The 17,033-nt window shown below is 57.3% G+C and overlaps 6 protein-coding genes across 6 annotated transcripts; 4 read left to right on the plus strand and 2 right to left on the minus strand.

Annotated features, from left to right (window-relative positions):
• The first annotated feature begins 514 nt into the window (after positions 1–514).
• Positions 515–2,109, plus strand: F5144DRAFT_571110 (uncharacterized protein). The gene is made up of 2 exons (XM_066788814.1): positions 515–695; positions 784–2,109. The coding sequence occupies exons 1-2, from the start codon at positions 693–695 to the stop codon at positions 1,789–1,791; spliced, it is 1,011 nt and encodes a 336-aa protein (XP_066642587.1). The 5' UTR covers positions 515–692; the 3' UTR covers positions 1,792–2,109.
• On the minus strand, positions 2,110–6,830 carry F5144DRAFT_629462 (CobB/CobQ-like glutamine amidotransferase domain-containing protein). Its single transcript, XM_066792380.1, has 2 exons — positions 4,640–6,830; positions 2,110–4,592 (listed from the first exon to the last, which is right to left on the minus strand). The coding sequence occupies exons 1-2, from the start codon at positions 6,372–6,374 to the stop codon at positions 2,254–2,256; spliced, it is 4,074 nt and encodes a 1,357-aa protein (XP_066642588.1). The 5' UTR covers positions 6,375–6,830; the 3' UTR covers positions 2,110–2,253.
• A 139-nt stretch (positions 6,831–6,969) lies between these two features.
• F5144DRAFT_571113 (mitochondrial 54S ribosomal protein mL40) lies at positions 6,970–8,096 on the plus strand. The gene has a single exon (XM_066788815.1). The coding sequence runs from the start codon at positions 7,239–7,241 to the stop codon at positions 7,869–7,871; it is 633 nt and encodes a 210-aa protein (XP_066642589.1). The 5' UTR covers positions 6,970–7,238; the 3' UTR covers positions 7,872–8,096.
• A 342-nt stretch (positions 8,097–8,438) lies between these two features.
• Positions 8,439–9,991, minus strand: F5144DRAFT_571138 (P-loop containing nucleoside triphosphate hydrolase protein). Its single transcript, XM_066788816.1, has 5 exons — positions 9,722–9,991; positions 9,534–9,612; positions 9,462–9,467; positions 9,130–9,321; positions 8,439–8,932 (listed from the first exon to the last, which is right to left on the minus strand). Exons 1-5 carry the CDS (start codon positions 9,757–9,759, stop codon positions 8,642–8,644), a joined length of 606 nt encoding a protein of 201 aa, XP_066642590.1. The 5' UTR covers positions 9,760–9,991; the 3' UTR covers positions 8,439–8,641.
• F5144DRAFT_620544 (uncharacterized protein) lies at positions 9,992–11,293 on the plus strand (the record flags this gene model as incomplete). Its single annotated transcript, XM_066792026.1, has 4 exons — positions 9,992–10,081; positions 10,610–10,869; positions 10,982–11,078; positions 11,264–11,293. The coding sequence occupies exons 1-4, from the start codon at positions 9,998–10,000 to the stop codon at positions 11,291–11,293; spliced, it is 471 nt and encodes a 156-aa protein (XP_066642591.1). The 5' UTR covers positions 9,992–9,997.
• A 1,274-nt stretch (positions 11,294–12,567) lies between these two features.
• On the plus strand, positions 12,568–16,401 carry F5144DRAFT_490567 (salt tolerance down-regulator-domain-containing protein; the record flags this gene model as incomplete). The annotated part of the gene is made up of 2 exons (XM_066785803.1): positions 12,568–14,109; positions 14,176–16,401. The coding sequence occupies 2 exons, from the start codon at positions 12,568–12,570 to the stop codon at positions 16,399–16,401; spliced, it is 3,768 nt and encodes a 1,255-aa protein (XP_066642592.1).
• Positions 16,402–17,033: the final 632 nt, after the last annotated feature.

The raw sequence follows: 17,033 nt of genomic DNA on the forward strand, positions 1-17,033 counted from the left end.
AAATGTGCTGTCGTTAGTAATAGAATATGAGGAAGCACATAAAGAGTCTCTACCTTGGTTATAACTGTTGCCAACTCTCGGTCGTTGTTTCGGCCGCCGAGAAGAAAAAGCAGGGGGAAAGTGGTTGTTGAGAGCCGCTTGACGGAGCACCGCGGCCTCAGGGCCGTCCCGTACCTATTGAGACTGTGACATCAGCGCAGCCCCACTATTTCCCAGGGCTTTGCGGATCAGTTCGGTATGAAACGGTAATTTACAACTACACTGTACAACCCGGCAGATCGTCCTTTCCGGGCAGGTACATACAAACACAATGTTTTCCTCAGAATATATCCCGTTGTTAAGACCCTTGGGATGTATCCCCCTACTATCTTCCTAAGTATCACCTATATGGATATAGATACCTCACTGTAGACTTAGCAGAAACAACCCATTCTAATGGCATGCTGAATTGTACCTACCTAGTAAAAGTCTCAAAAATTGGCGCCGGTATTGAATCCAGACCGCGGCAGCCCCACTCCCACCCGCAGCCCCTCCATCGATGGGTGTAGAATCTGGCCGACCCCTTCTCGTCTCGTCTGGTCGAAATAGCCCCGCCAGGATCGTTTGTTGACCTGGAGAACTCCCCGTAATTCTACGCTTTAGAAACTCCAACCCACCAAGCATACGAAGGCATCCCGAATATTCCATTCACCATGGTATGTATAGCTTGCTGACCCCTCCCTCGCTCTACAGGGCATGAACCGTTCTCGTGCAACCCGAGACTAACCCCCCTGCCCAATATAGTCCACAACACCCAAGCAGCGCCTTGCGCTGGCCATCTGCGACTTCCTGTCGACGTCGCTGACGGACGGCACCCTGACCTCGGAGGAGAAGGACTCGGTCGACATCGCCATCAACTGCATCGGCGAGTCCTTCGGCGTCGACCCTACCGACAAAGCCGCCATCTCCCAGGCCGTCGGCGCGCAGAACCTCTTCCAGATCTACTCGGTCTACGAGAAGCTCCGGACCGCCTCGCCCTCCAAGCCCGCCGGCGGTGCCACCTCCGCACCCACCCCTGCCGCCGGCGCCACCCCAACCGACGAGCAAAAGAAGCAAGCCGAAGCCCTCAAGTCCAAGGGCAACGCGGCCATGGCCCAGCGCGACTACCCGACCGCAATCGACCTCTACACGCAGGCGCTGGCCGTACACCCGGGCAACGCCATCTTCCTCTCCAACCGGGCGGCGGCGTACAGCGCGGCGCGGGACCACGAGGCCGCGCGCGCGGACGCGGAAGCCGCCGTCGCCGTCGACCCCAAGTACACCAAGGCGTGGAGCCGCCTGGGCCTGGCGCGCTTCGCGCTGGGCGATGCCAAGGGCTCGATGGAGGCGTACCAGAAGGGGATTGAGTACGAGGGGAATGGTGGGAGTGAGGCGATGAAGAAGGGGTATGAGACGGCGAAGCGCAGGGTTGATGAGATTGCGGCTGAGGAGGCGGGTGCCGGCAGCTCTGCGACCAGGGGTGCGGGCGCGGGTGCCGGCGGCGGCGCGCCGGGATTGGGTGACCTGGCGAGCATGTTCGGTGGTGGCGCGGGTGGTGGTGGTGGTGGTGGCATGCCCGACTTTGCGTCCATCATGAACAACCCCATGTTTGCGTCCATGGCGCAGAACCTGATGAGCAACCCGGACATGATGGCCAACCTGATGAACAACCCGCGCCTGCGCGAGATGGCTGATTCGTTTGGACGCGGTGGTGGCGGCGGCATGCCCGATATCGGCTCGCTGATGTCGGACCCGAGCGTGGCTGAGATGTGAGCCCCCCTCTTGCGATGATTTTGTGCCAACTCAAGACTGACGCGTTTATAGGGCTCGGAATTTGATGGGTGGTGCGGGACGGGGTGGAGCTGGTGGTCCTCCTCCTGGTGACGGGAGGTGATCGGAGTTGCGTTCAGTTGAGTTATATTAGAGCCGACATTTAGGGGGACCATTGGGCGTTGGGAAGTCATGCAATAGCCAGCGGGATGAAGTCATCGAATATCTGCATGTCGCAGGTGGACACACGCCAATGATTGCTAGCTGAGAACTTCAAGAACTAAGCAGAGCTACTGAAAGCCAGCCATTTATACCCTGAGAGTTTAAAATGTCCATTTTCGGTGATATCTATGGTCTAAAGACGAGCCATGCACAAACAAAATTGCCCAAAAAAACAAGAAACCGCCCGACTACATACCTACCCTTTTTTTTTACGCCTCAAGCACCATCATCATTCTGCAAAAACTAACCCACCCACCTCCGAGCGCTCCTGAACATTCTCAGCCACGGCCCAAACTCACCCCACCCCTCCACCTCGTCCGGCACGTAGCTGGCCACATCCGCAGGGATATTCCGCTCCGGATGCGGCATCATCGCCAGCACACGGCCGTCCCTGCTAGAGACAGCGGCCACACCACCCGGGCTGCCGTTGGGGTTATACGGGTACTGTTCCGTGACGTTCAGCCTGTTATCCACGTAGCGCAACGGGATGCCGCCGGCCTCAGCGAGCGCGCGGAACGACTCGTCCGACGCGAACTCGGCTCTGCCCTCGCCGTGGGAGACGACGATCGGCAGGCTGGAGCCGTCCATGCCGTGGAAGAAGACCGACGGCCGGGCCGGGTTGTCCTCGATCTTGACCATGCCGAAGCGCCCCTCAAACTGCGACGAGGCGTTTTCGACAAAGGTAGGGAAGTGCTCGGCGCCGGGGATGAGTTCCTTGAGACGGGACAGCATCTGGCAGCCGTTGCAGACGCCCAGAGCGAACGTGTCCTTGCGGTTGAAAAAATCGGCCAGCTCGCGCCGTGCTTTGTCGTGCAGCAGAATCGATTTGGCCCAGCCCTGGCCGGCGCCGAGCACGTCGCCGAACGAGAAGCCACCGCAGGCGGCGAGACCGACAAAGTCGGACAGCGACCGGCCAGCGATGATGTCCGTCATGTGGATGTCGACGGCGTCGAAGCCCGCCGCGCGGAAGGCAAACGCCATCTCAGCATAACCGTTGACGCCCTGCTCGCGGAGGATGGCAACGCGCGGCATCTTGCCGAAGAAACCGGTGATGGACGCCGTCAGAGGAGTGATGTTCTCGGTGGGGGAGAAGGTGAGGTTGAAGGAGAGACCAGGGTCTTCCGAGTCCAGAATAGTGGCGTACTCGGACTCGGCACACGCCGGAGTGTCGCGCAGCTTCTGCATCTCGTAGGACGTCTTGGTCCACCACTGCTGCATCTCGGCTCTGTCGAGGCTGACAAACGGCGCTCCCTCGCCGTACCGGATGGTAAGTACCTGCTTAGATGTCGCCTGGACAACGCCGAACTTGCGGATCAAACCAGCAGGAGGCCCACAGGTGGCGAAACACCTCTTGAAGTTGACTTCATCCGAGGCACGCACTTGGAAGACGGCACCCAGCTCTTCGTTGAACAAAGCGTCGACCATGTCCGACAAGTTGCCAGAGGCAGCGATGCCATCCATCATGAGATCAACGCCGCACCGGCCGGCGAACATCATCTCGGCGATGGTGGTGATGAGACCGCCGTCCGACCTGTCGTGGTAGGCAAGGACAACGCCGCTCTCGTGCAACTGAGCTAGCGCATCGAAATAGTCCTTCAGGAGGTCCACATCCCGCACGTCGGGGGCCTCGTGGCCGATGGCGCCCAGTGACTGAGCGAGCGCGGAACCACCCATGGCCTTGCGGCCCTGCGCCAGGTCGACGTAGAGCAGAACAGTCTCGCCCACATCCTCCACCCGGCGAAGCTGAGGAGTCCATGTACGCCGGATATTTTCAACCAGGGTAAACGCTGAAATGACAACCGACACAGGAGCTGTCACGCTCTTCTTGGTATCTCCATCCTTCCAGGATGATTTCATAGATGTCGAGTCCTTGCCTACGGGGATGCTCACACCGAGCTGCGGGCAAAGATCCATTCCGATCGCCTCCACGGCCTCATAAAGCGCAGCACCCTCGCCCGGGTGGTTCACAGCTGCCATCCAGTTGGCTGAGAGCTTCACACGCCGGAGGTCTCCACGGTGGCTGCCGCCCTTGATGTCTGCTGCCCCAAGGTTGAGTAAACTCTCAGCAACAGCCATCCTGGCGGAGGCAGCAGGAGAGATAAGTGCGAGGGTGGGCTTTTCACCCATGGCCATCGCCTCACCAGTCCTTGCCCCGTTGAGGCTGAAGGCCGTTGCCGTTACGGCAACGTCGGCAACTGGCGTTTGCCACGGCCCGACCATTTGGTCGCGAGTGGTAAGACCGCCAACTGTCCGGTCGCCGATGGTGATCAGGAAAGACTTGGACCCGACCGACGGCATCCAGAAAACGCGCTGAATCGCTTGCTTGAACAGGTCCGCATCGTTAAGTGAGCCTTCGATAGCTGATTTCAGGCTAGCGACAGGGTTAAAAACGGGCCATGCAGGCTTCTTGGAGCTGACAATGCGCTCCAGCTTGCGACCCTTGGGGAAGAGGACATCCATTGGGACATCAATGGGGCGGGGGTACTCGTTCGATTCCTTGTCGCTAAGGATCAACCTGGAGACACCATCCGTCTCTCGGGAGAGAACAGTTCCGACGTCCGAAAAGTTACAGCGTTCACGTCCTATCCGTCGTTAGCGAGTGATGGCGCAGTGCAGGAATCAGACTTACGGCAGATGCTAGTGAACCGTTCCATCCCGTCGCTGTTCACAAGAACAACATAGCGCTCCTGAGCCTCATTGCACCAGATTTGAAGCGGGCTCATGCTCTTATCCACGCTCTCAACCTGGCGGAGTTCAAATCTACCACCAAACCCGGCATCCCTGACAAGCTCCGGAAGGGCGTTTGAGAGCCCGCCAGCGCCAACGTCGTGGATCATGGCAATGGGGGTCTGATCACCCAAAGCCACGCAGGTGTTGATTACCATCTGCGCACGGCGCTCCATCTCTGGGTTGCCGCGTTGGACACTGTCAAAGTCCAATTCCGCGTTGCCCTCTCCCGAGGCATTGCTCGACGCAGCACCGCCACCGAGACCGATCAACATAGCAGGGCCACCGAGAACGATAACATGCGCGCCCTCAGTGACATCCTCGGGGCGCTTAAGCGCGTGCTTCTCTCTGACGGTACCAACACCACCGGCAATCATAATCGGCTTGTGGTAACCACGGAACTCCCCTTCGACGTTCGTGTCATCCGCCGTGAGGAGCGTGCGGAAGGTTCCCGCGAGGCAGGGACGACCAAACTCATTGTTGAAGCGGGCGCTTCCAATGGGAGCCTCGAGCATGATATCGAGACTGCTGGCGAAATGCGCTGGGCGGCCGACATCAATTTCCCATGGAGCCTGGTGGTCCGGGATGAGCAGATCCGAAACCCAGAAACCGCAGAGCCCAGCTTTCGGCGTTGAACCCCGCCCAACAGCCCCTTCGTCACGGATTTCTCCTCCAGACCCGGTAGCCGCGCCCGGGAAGGGGGCAATGGCAGTGGGGTGGTTGTGCGTTTCGACCTTGGCCAAAACATGCAGGAGTTCCTTGTTCAGCTTCCAGGAACCGGTAGAATAGTCAGGGGCCCAAAGGTTGGTATGCTCGCCTTCCATAACCGCCGCGTTATCGCTGTACGCCGAGACGGTGTAGTCAGGGGTGACCTTGTGGGTGTTCCTGATCATCTCGAACAGCGTCTTCCCCTTGGCCAACCCGTCGATGGTCCAGTTCGCATTGAATTGTTTGTGGCGGCAGTGTTCCGAATTCACTTGGGCAAACATGAATAGCTCGATATCGTGCGGCGGACGCCCCAATTCGGTAAACTTTTCCACCAGGTATTCCACCTCGGACTGGTCCAGGGCAAGGCCACGAGCCCTGTTGTATTCGTTCAACACCTGTGCCGGATCCCAGCCGTTTTCAAAGATGTTGACAACTTCGAGTGGAGCGGATACGCTCTCGGCGAACATAGTGTTGAGGTCGGGCGCATCGGTGGAAAGGGTTTCGGTCATGCGGTCGTGTAGGATATCGCGGAAGGGAACGGTTTTGTCGTTGTAGGGCTGCTCAAACTCAATGGTAATGATGCGGCCACGCTCAATCTGGGAGATCTGTTGCTCGAAGCCGCAAACCTGGGCAATGCTGGTGGCCTTGGAACTCCATGGCGAGAGGTACCGTGGAGTCACGTACCACTTCCGCTCATGGCCAATGTGCGTCAAGTGAGGGGTAGATTTCCCAGCACCGGCCTCCAGGGGAAGCAGTTGAGCGAGTTTTTGCTGGGCGGCCTGGGAATCGCCCTCGATATGGGCGTAGTAGACCCAGGAGCCTCGCAAGTTCGAGACCTTGATGGGCGCCACCTTGTTGATCAGGTCCTTGAGCTTCTGGGCCTCAGCGGCCGTGAAGCACGAGTCTCCCGCGAGAGTGAGATGCGCCATGGTGACGACGTGTGACGGCACCGAGTCCGGTCAAAAATGTTGCAGTGGATGGGTTGACAGAGAGCCAAAGCTCACTGGGCTCGCTGGTTGAGAGTCATCGAGCAGCGAAGACCGGAACGCGGGGGCGGGGTCCTCGATTGAAATTTCGCGCGTTGGGGTCGACTATGCCGATTTTGGTTGGCTGGAACGCTCTTTCGTGTAATTTTTCAGTCATTGAGCGCTAAAGATACACCACCCCTCGCTCTCAGGGTTCAAATCTCCAGGAAAGAAATTTGAACGATGGTCACGCACTGCACATGCCAAAGTGGTATCCCCAGGCGAGGTACTATGATTGTAAATTTAAAGTCATGACGAGTTCTGGGTCTGTAAAAATGAACTCGCGCTGCAAGTGCGCATTTCATATGTCTCCTGGTTTGTACTCGAGAGGGGAAATAGCTGTTCCTTTCTTCAATTCAGTGACCTTTTAGAAAAGTTGATGATGCATTTGGCGCTGAGGATTGATGTTTTACGCAGGGCGACGACCCCTGTAGCCGACCCGCCGCTGGGGGACCAATGGTGACGGCTCCGGATCCGAGCGGCACGGACCTGGGCTTGGCTCAACTTTTCAATTTTCCCGTGAGCATCCACCACAGCGCACCCAGAGTCCCGGCGACGAGCACGACGGCCCCGTGATAATCTAGTCCCCGAGCCGTTCCCGCCACATCTGAAGAGCCCCGTCAGATAGACGACCGGGATCACCACCCCACAACCTCGGAGGAGACGACGGGTTGCCCCAATCGACGAAGGGCGAGCTTCAAACATCGACCCCCTCGTTCAGACAACCCCCCACGAGACACTGGCTCGACCCCGACCACACCCGGCACCATGTCGTTCACCATTCCGTCACTCCGAGGCCTCGCCTCCCGGTTCTTAACCCGGTCAACCACCCTCACACCCACCCTCTCCAACCCCTCAACGACAACACAATGCCTCGCGGCATCAGCCCGGCCCCTCTCCACCACCCCCAGCACGCTCGCCCCGCCAGGCGCCAAAAGCCAAAAAGGCTCCAACAAGGGCCCCAGCCGAGGCGGCAAGCCGCAAGCCAAAACAAAGAAGGGCGGCGGCAAGGGCCGGGGCGAGGAGCCGCGGGACCCCAAGATGATCAACATGCTGTCGCACTTCTCCATCCTATCCCCGAACCGGATCCCGCCGCCGCTGCGCATGGGCCGCAACCGGCACCTGCGGCACTGGACGATCCACCGGGCGTGGCTACTGTTCCGGCGGCGGGAGCGCGAGGCGCGCGAGCGCAACCTGATGCGGCAGCACCAGAGCATGAGCGCCGCGTGCGAGGAGCTGCGCCTGACCTCGGGCCCGGGCACCCGGGGCGAGGGGTACCTGTACCGCATGGCCATGGAAAAGAAGGGCGTCTACGGCCTGCACGGGGTGCCGGTCGAGTACGCGCGGGCGCAGACTGAGACGCCGGCCAGGGTGGCGTGGAATCACGATTGGAAGCGGTAAGCGGACATGGGCCGGGGCAGTACGGAGATGGGGAATTGATGGGATCGCGCCAGCGAGTTGCGGCCAGTTTACCAACGGTCGTCTTGCTGGCCGTTGGTCTAGAGCGGCAGATTTGTTACGAATGTAGAATATACTGTACCATATTGAAGGCCGCCACAAGAATTGTGATGGCATGGCCAGCATGCTAAGACCTTCGTCCTTTTATGCTCATGAAGGGTAACCGACGCTCAAGCTAGGATTGTCGTTGTATTACTCGTTCGTTTGACCACGAACTCAACTAGATCACAGATGGAATAAAATATGTCCTGCATTGCCAGTCTGAATTCGCCAGTCCATGATGTCTTCCCACGCTCAGCGCTGCCGCATGGCCTTTGCTACCTTGGTACAATCCGGCTCCATATCCAAAGCTAAATGCAAGGCCGTTAGACTAAAGAAAAACCCAAACTAAAAGTCTATAGCGTATTAATACAGCGTTGATCGTGCCTCGCAAGGCTCGCTATGCGGTGAGCGTCCGACAGATTAATGGACAGATTCCCCCCCCAACTTCCGCTTCCGGGTCGTTTTATGCTGACCGATAGACAAAACCCCGTATCAGATGCGTTTAAGGCGGGCCCAAAGAACGATCGCCGCTTTGGTAGCCCGGTTGATCCCATGCCGGGGGATAAGAGCTCCAAGGGGCGGCCTCTTTCCCTTTTAAAAGGCTGGAGGTTGCCCAAGAGTCGTTTAGGGAAACATTCCTGAGTGGCGCCCCATCTTCTTTCCAAATCGCCTTATAATATCACACAGCATCCATTCCCTTCAGTCTTCTCAAACATGAGCAGCGATGCTCTCGTGGCCGCCTCAAAAACGTCGTCGACGCCCTCGCCACTAAGACTGGAACATTCGAGATACTTGCGGGCGCCAATGTCCTTGGCCGCATGCTCGCCATCGGTGGGAGAAACGAAGCGCTGTGACCGTTTCCGCATCTCTTCTATTGCCACGGGGTCGTCCCGCAGATCCTTCTTCAAGCCGACGAGTATGATCGGTACGTCGGGACACCGTTCTTGCGCTTCCACAACCCACTATATCGGCGCGGTCAGTCAACGTCCCTAGCCCGGTGGGAACATCCGTGATCTCAAGAAAAGGCGGTGGGGGAGGTTGGGTGCGTCGTACAACCGTCACACATGACGGTGGCATTCGGCCACAGCAGCGGCTGGTGGCATCGACGAGGAAGCCGTTTGGGCGGACAGGGGGTCGGGATTTGTGATTGTGTACCCACCTTGTGCTTGACATTATCCAGTGAATCTGGCGTGTCGACCGAAAAGCCTATCAGGATGACGTGCGCTTTGGAGTACGCTAGCGGCCGTAACCGCTCGTAGTCCTCTTGCCCGGCTGTATCCCATAGAGCCAGCTGGACTGACTTTCCATCCACCCGGCAGTCCGTCACATAGTTCTCAAATACGGTCGGTATCTGGGGCGGAAGAGTCGGTCAGAACGAGGGTAACGGGGATGGTAACGCGGCTTCGGTGGTATTTGGAACGGGGAAGCGTCGGGCCAATTCGGTAGATGTCTTGTCGTCTCGACGGGTGGTCATGATGGTGAACTACTCACATAATGCTACATCCCATGTCAGTCCTGGATGCGTAGGGGGTTAAGTAAACCTTGCAATCATTCGGCACTCACTGTTGGAAAGAAACCAAGTGTAAACACGCTCAACAAACTTGTCTTGCCGCAAGCACCATCACCAATGATGACGAGTTTCCTGGGTAGCCGAGAAAGTCAGCAAGGCTCGGTGGCCGGCGTGGTGGCTCTCCAAAGAGGGTCCATGGTCGGGCATCGCGGATTCGTCCTCAGCTGGCTGGGCAGCGTACCTGCGGATGACATTTTGGGCGTTGCGATCACTCGCCATGGCTGGCAAATGGGCCGGTGAGCGTCGATTCGCTCGGAATCCTGTTGTCGTGCGCAGCCCGCGGGGGACACGGGTAGCAATTGTTGTCGAGAGTAGAAGGTAGGTGTGGGTTTGGTGTCGGCCGTTAAATGGGGATGGAAGGCACCGCCAGTAGTAATTAATACAGTGTGGATGCGTCTCGTCCCAGGACTCATGTCCTAGAAATTTTGAGGGGAACGGCTTGACAACCAATTACATAATGCTGGAGGCCCCTGTTCCCCTCGCTCGTTCGCCTTGGCGGGATACGGGATTCTCGTTCTGCTGCGTCATGGAGAAGGATTGTGTAAGTCGGCTGCTCCGGTTGGTACCTATGGAAATGCTCAAGCTTTCCTTGAGAGACTGCTTTCCCAATGGTTTCTGGCTAACTTTCTTCGGTTTTCTTGTTATTATTATATTCTGATTTATTCCCTTTGCGCTTTTTAATCCATCATCTTCCCCTTTCCCTTAGGAGAGAAAGTGATTTAGTGACGTGGATTTGGCGCCGGGCTGAAGTAGGCGGTCCCCTTTCGTCTCCACCGGGTACATACCAACCAAGCGACCTACCTAAAAAGTGTGTGGTCGGTTCCTCCCGTCTTCCTTCCTTCAGCTCTGATGCATGCAGATAATCCTCGAATATTTCCAGACAATTGCAGACTCCTTTACCTTCTGACTGGAGGAGCATGTTTCTTACGACCGCATTGAGGCCGAACCGCTTCGTATCTCTTTCCATTCAGTTCCTCGATGTTAACAACCAGTCGTATTCACTCGCAGTGGGTCGGACAGCCATGAAGGTGCTCAGCCGCCAGGGCGCTGGATCTCAGGGGTCTGATAGGCCATGGACAGTGCTGAACACTGGGGCGGGGTGAGGCTGTGCATGAAACCCAAATCGAGCGTCGCAGCCGAAGTAACGAGCTTCCAGGCACAAGTGGAGACGAGTGCGAAGATCGTTTCCGTCTGTCTCAACCTCTGCTCCTGTGGTGCTTCTGTTTCCGGTAAACTGTTGACTTCTTGTCAGTTCCGACAAGGGGAAACAGAGGAGAGGGAGACCCATGATCCGGAACCTCACCCAGCCGAAGCTCGTGTCACTGCGTTGTCGCCCTTTCCGACTGACCGACCACCTGCATGGGCTGCGACACATCAGCACCGACATCACTGGTGAATTTGATATCTTCCCATTCGCTTCTTTTAGCTGAAACCCCCCCAGTCTCGGGGACGCAAGAAAGATCGAGTTACTGAACCCTCGATGTTTCAACCCATTGATGGTTGGGATAAACGATGACGATGCCGCCCGCGCGACCCACGTGGTTTTGGTGACATCGCGCTGTGTTTGGCATTGGCTCCCCGTTGTCGGTTGCGAGAGCGTTTCAGGGGGTCTACGAACACCGCATGCGCATTAGGTTGTGCGCTAGCCCAGTCGGAGACTTGAAGAGCTTTCTGACTTGGTTTATCTAATCAAACAAATTTAAGACGCAATGATTACTTGTAGGGCAGAGGTTGCTCCGAGTTAATAATTTAGAAGACCGCATTGGTCGGCGTCTCATAAACATCTCCTGGCCACGGTACTCTCGTTGGCTTGTCTTTGGATGACCACGAATGCTTCATATCATTGCCATAAGGTAAAGAACCAATGCTTGCAATATGATATAGTCGACAGCTCAAACCAACATTAACCGGCAGTCCGAGGATGCATCTGTAGTATCCCTATTTAACTTTTCAAGATGTCACACACCCTACTCACTTTCTAGACAACAGGCCTCAAGTGCAATGAGCATCTCCAGGTAACGCCAAAATCGGATCACAAAGGCTGCAATTGTTCTCGAGTTGTAACTAAAGAAAAACTGGAGAAAGGCTTAATTATACTTCGTCTTTGCCGAGAATTAAAACCATATGCTTATCAATAGCAGAAGGTGGTGTGTCTCTTTAAAACCCCATCATGAATATTGCAAGTATGTGACATAACCTAAAAGCGGCTAGTTAAAGACCGGCACATCCGCTTGCAAAGCTCGTGCAAAAATCCGCCCTGCAAGCGTCGGGGCTTGCCACTGTTCATCCGGAATTTCAGTGTATCCATACTGGTAATGTGTGGAATTTGGTAACGCCGGCACGCGCGAGGCTGGCGGATCACGTGTGGTAGCCAGCCAATAGGCACCGCTCGATGGGGAAGGAAACGGTGCATGGGCTTGCTGCGAGGGACCACAAATCCATCAGAGGCACCTTGGAAGAGAACAAGTCGACGAAGCTCCGAGGCCAACCACGATTTCGGCCGCATCGCATCCCCTCGCAGCAAATCCAACCACATATCCAGCGAAGCGACGGCCCCTTCGACTGGTGAACCGAACCATCCCTAGCACACAGTGTTCTTGTTCTTGGGCCTAAGGACCTTTGTGAGTTCGCTCCGACCCCTCTGTCAATTAGCCCGCAACCCGCCAACCCTGCCTTCCCGCCCGGCCACCGAACGAGCCTTGATTCACCCAACAATGTCACATCCCATTTCAAAACCGCGTTCCTTCCAGCCTTGCGATTCTACTTCGGGATTCTGCCTGGCACCTGGAATTTACCCAATATTTGCGGCGCCTGCTCTCCAATTTCCGTTCACTCGTTTGCTCTCCCCCGCACCGCGGTGGTTGACTTCGAAACCTTGACACAAACTGGCGACCTGAACCGTGACGGCCGGCTTACCATACTCTCGTCTAGTCCTTACGCGGTTCCCTGAGCTGCAGCACCTTTCTGCGGCCCCGATTCATGCCCACATCACGCTCTCTCTCCTAGAGTTGCAGCGCACGAACAAAGATGAAAGGGAACCGCAACCCGCCACCGCCGCCATCCGGCGCCGTACCCCCCTCCCCCACCTCGAAGAATACAGCAAAATACACAAACAAGGACGGGTCCAAGTTCATCACGGTGCCAAAAATGAACACACCTATCGATTCCGCCCAGCCTTCTCCTACCCCATCCTCACCGGCTGCCAAGCCCGCATTGCGACCCGGCCCTGAGACCGAACCCCCTCAAACTGTGAACCGCAAGAAACAGAAGCGGCGTGCAAAGGCTGCAGCCAAGGCGGCTGCCGAACAAGCCCAAAACAGCCCGGCCGTCAATGGTCTCCCGAGTCCGCCCCCCACCAACGACCAACAATCTGCCGATGCCGACCCAGAGGACGATGAAGACGAGCCGGGCACGGGCCATGACTCAGGAAATCAGTCGTTGTACCTGAATGGAGGTGCACATGGAGGTGCGCCTGGGAAGTCAAAGAAGACTAAAAAGAAGAAGAAGAAGAATGCCACAGGACCGGCTGGGGGGTTTCCAAACGACAACCCGTACGCACAGGACGATCGCGATCACTCACCTGAACCAATTCCTCCTCCGCCTCCCCCACAGCAGGACCGTCCCGGCATGTCGAGGGAGAAGATATGGAACACGAATTCGCAAGAGGAGCGTGAGCGCATCAAAGAGTTCTGGCTAGGGCTGAGTGAAGCGGAGCGCAAGTCTTTAGTCAAAGTCGAAAAGGACGCCGTTCTCAAAAAGATGAAGGAACAGCAGAAGCACACTTGCAGTTGTACTGTGTGTGGAAGGAAGCGGACCGCCATCGAGGAGGAACTGGAAGGCCTCTACGACGCCTACTATGAGGAGCTGGAACAATATGCGAACCACCCTAACCAAGGCGAAGGTCCCCCGATGCTGCGTCCCCGCAGATCCTTTGGCTCAATGGGCGGGATGCGGCCCCGCGGCCTCCACTCTCGATTCTCCAACCATCAACCGTCCCGTGGGCGCATCGTGGACGAGTTGGAAGGGGACGAAGAGGAGGAGGAGGTCGAGGCCGAGGCCGAGGACGACGGTGAAGGGGATGAAGAGGGCGAGGATGTCTATAGTGAGGATGAGCTGGAAGACGACATGTACAGCGAAGAAGAGCAAGAGCCCTCGGAAGAACTGCACCGATCCGACTACGCCGCCGATTTCTTCAATTTCGGGAATAGCCTGACTGTGCAGGGTAGGGACAGACTCCCCATTCTTCCATCATTCTTACAGAATTATCCCTTCTCGGGGACTGGCAATAACGCTTATGGCTCATCTTCTCTAGGCGGCATCTTGACGGTGGCCGACGACCTGCTCAAGAATGACGGCAAGAAGTTCATCGAAATGATGGAACAACTCGCGGAGCGCCGCATGGCTCGTGAAGAGGATGCCAGGGGGCAGTTTGAGCGGGCTTACGACCACGCGAATGGCGAGCGTTATGTGCACAGCCATCCACCACCACCCGACGAGGAAGAATTTGAGGACGAGGAGGAAGAATACGAGGAGGATGACGAGGAAGAGTACGACAGTCAGGACGAAGAGGTAGGTGGCTTTAGTTTTCTTTTGTTTTCCCAAGGGAGAAATTGCATCACTGACGCCCAGAAACAGGACACCATGACCGAGGAACAACGTATGGAGGAAGGCAGGAGGATGTTTCAGATCTTTGCCGCTAGGATGTTCGAGCAAAGAGTCCTTACAGCTTACCGCGAGAAGGTCGCCAAGGAACGTCAGGCGAAGCTCTTGGAGGAAATCGAGGCCGAAAATCAACAAGACGCGCTGCGAAAAGCCAAGAAAGCCAAGGACGCGCAGCGACGCAAAGACAGAGCCGCCAAGAAAAAGGAGGCCCAGGCCGAAGAGAAGGCTCGGAGAGAGGCCGAGAAGGCCGCCGAGGAGGCGGAACGCCGAGCTGAAGAAGCCCGCAAGGCGGAGGAGCAACGGGCCAAGGCCGAAGAGAAGCGGAAGAAGAAGGAGGCCCAGCGAAAGGCGGAGGAGGAGGAGCGGCAACGGAAGGAGACGGAGCGCCAACGCAAAATCCAAGACCGCGAAGAAGCCGAGCGCAAGGCTCGAGAAGCCAGAGAACGGGAAAAGAAAACCCGTGAGGAGGCACGCTTGAGGGAGAAAGAAGCCCGCGAGCAAAAAGAACGTAAAGATCGGGAGAGGAGAGAGCAACAGGAGCGGGAGCGGCGGGAAAAGGAGGCAAAGGCAAAGGCCGAGCGGGAAGCGAAGGAGGCTAAAGAAGCTAAGGAGGCCAAGGAGGGGAAAGAGACAAAGGAAAAGCGGAAAAAGGAGGAGAGGGCCGCGCATAAGGCCGCAGCCCTCGCACCCGCGATTCCAGTACCCATTACGCTTCCAAAACGGTCTGCTACCCAGCAACCTCCTGCGCCGCCGGTAGCCCCGGTACCAGTGCTGCCGCAGCAGTCGACCTCTTACGCCTCGCCGAAAGTTTCCGTAGCCACGCCAGCCCTCCCCAAGGCGCCGACGCCTATGCGAGCGCGCCAGACATCGCAACAAGATGGCTCTACGGCCTCCTCGGGTGCTGCCTCTAACTCCGGTTCTATGGCTAGCCAAAACCCATCCCCTCACCCGATCACACCAGTACATGCTAGCCCCGGGTTGATGGCGCCTCCGAGCAAATCCAGTGTTATGGGTATCGGCTCGCAAGGCAGTGCCCAGCCGCCGTCACACTCCGCGTCTCCGATGAGCTTCCCAGCCAAATTGCTCCCTCCGCAACACAGCCCGTTTGGCATCCCTCCAATGGGCAGTGCTATGTCTTATCCCCCTCCAGGTCTGTCCCAGATGCCGCCTGGTTTCGGTAGTCCCCTTCATCGCGAACCCTTGTTCCCTCCTATGCCCGGGTTCAGGCCGGCGTCAGGAATGATGCCGATGCCTCCTGGACTCAACGGGCCGGGCGTAAATCGAGGGTTTCCTCTGCATCCGCCTCCAGGTTTCCTCGGCGGGCCTATGGAGTCTCCAGCGCCGAGCATGGCCCAAGCGATGTCTCCGGGCTTACAAAGAGACAACCAATCTCCTCATTCACGGCAAGGTTCGGGAAGCTTCGACCCATCGCAACCGATTAGTCGGCCCACGCCGATAGGGAGGCCAGCCAGCGTCGTCCAAGGCCAACGGCCTTCGAACTGGTCGCCGTCTGGTGGGCCACCGAAACCAGAACCAGAGGCGCATCTAGGAAGCCGCGCACTTCTGGACGACCTAGACGATGGCCCACAGGATTTCCCAGGCCGTCTCTCCCGAGGTGGTTCGGCACCAGGCCCCCGCCCGGCGCCAGGATTCCCGATGCCACCATTCGGGATGGATCCTATGTTCTCACATAACCCATGGGCTCCTCCAGGTGTAGTACAACCCAACCTCTTCGGCCCTCATCCACCTCCAAGCTTTAGCCCACTTAGCACCCATACCCCGATGGGCATGCCATGGGGCCACGCAATGCCGTCGGCATCGACATTTGGGACACCGGGCGCTGTCGACCGGCCTATTGAGCCGCGGTCGGTGGCTGTGCGGAAAATGCTTCGTCGCGCGTGCGAAGACCTTGCGAATGCCGGCAGCGCTGATACCCGCGATTCCTTTATCCCCTTGGAGATGATCAAGGTGCAGGTCGAGAATTTCAACCACGGGTATCCTATCGACGAGAAGGATCTTCTCGACATTTGCGAGACCGAGGGCAACGAGGTCAACGGTGGCGGCAGCTTCGACGTGGTCAACGATGGCCACGGTGGCAGGTCGATCAGATTCGTGTCGGGGGACCAGCGGACGGCGCCGCAGCCGGTCCAACTAGCGGTCGGTTACAACCCCGGAAGTCCGATCGGCGGGGGCCGCTAGAAGTGGCCGACTCTACCACCCTCCCAGCAGGAGGGGTTTGCGAAACTTTTAACAGAAATTTGGGACACTATACCCAACGATAGCCGAGCAGGCACCCCGGACAGTATTCCCACGCCGCCGTGGCATCAAGCCGGGGTCTATGGAAGATAGATCAGGCAGGCATCCTGGAAAGGTCATCCGGAGGCGGGTGCCATGGCTATGGTATATCCTTCGCGAAGTAGCTACTAGGGATTTTCAGCGAAGGTGAAGTGTGTTGTACAGTAGTAGCGTTTGATCCAGCGAAGAGCGGTTCATTGAGCGCAGCATCGCTGCCTCCGTGTGATCAAAGCCAACCCAGTCCACACTGGTGACTGTGACTGAGCATGATTGTGACTGTACTCGACATTCACGAGCTGAATTGTCACATGGAGGGGGACTCGAGAGATGGCCAAATGCAATGCCCCAAACCCAACTAACAGGGCGAGATTATTGCCCTATAAACAACGCCGCTTGCCCCAGCAAACTATGGATTACCAAAACAAGTTTATCAACACACAAATTTTCCTAGGGCGGCTTGTAGATTTAATTCCCCCCTGCTCCTCCTCTCCAAACCCCTCCCCCACAACGAGAAGAGAAGCACCCCCCGCGCCCAG

This window comes from Chaetomium tenue, assembly GCF_020726465.1.
Source record: "Chaetomium tenue strain MPI-SDFR-AT-0079 chromosome Unknown F5144scaffold_4, whole genome shotgun sequence".
Taxonomy (NCBI): domain Eukaryota; kingdom Fungi; phylum Ascomycota; class Sordariomycetes; order Sordariales; family Chaetomiaceae; genus Chaetomium; species Chaetomium tenue.

Excerpts from the sequence above, each read along its gene's own strand:
- F5144DRAFT_629462 (XM_066792380.1), bottom strand. The coding sequence starts at position 6,374 with ATGGCGCATCTCACTCTCGCGGGAGACTCGTGCTTCACGGCCGCTGAG. Across the intron at positions 4,593-4,639 it reads ACGGTTCACTAGCATCTGCC|GACGTGAACGCTGTAACTTT; the intron begins GTAAGTCTGATT and ends AACGACGGATAG.
- F5144DRAFT_571113 (XM_066788815.1), top strand. The coding sequence starts at position 7,239 with ATGTCGTTCACCATTCCGTCACTCCGAGGCCTCGCCTCCCGGTTCTTA.
- F5144DRAFT_571138 (XM_066788816.1), bottom strand. The coding sequence starts at position 9,759 with ATGGCGAGTGATCGCAACGCCCAAAATGTCATCCGCAG. Across the intron at positions 9,613-9,721 it reads GCCCAAAATGTCATCCGCAG|GAAACTCGTCATCATTGGTG; the intron begins GTACGCTGCCCA and ends TCGGCTACCCAG. Across the intron at positions 8,933-9,129 it reads TGGATAATGTCAAGCACAAG|TGGGTTGTGGAAGCGCAAGA; the intron begins GTGGGTACACAA and ends GCGCCGATATAG.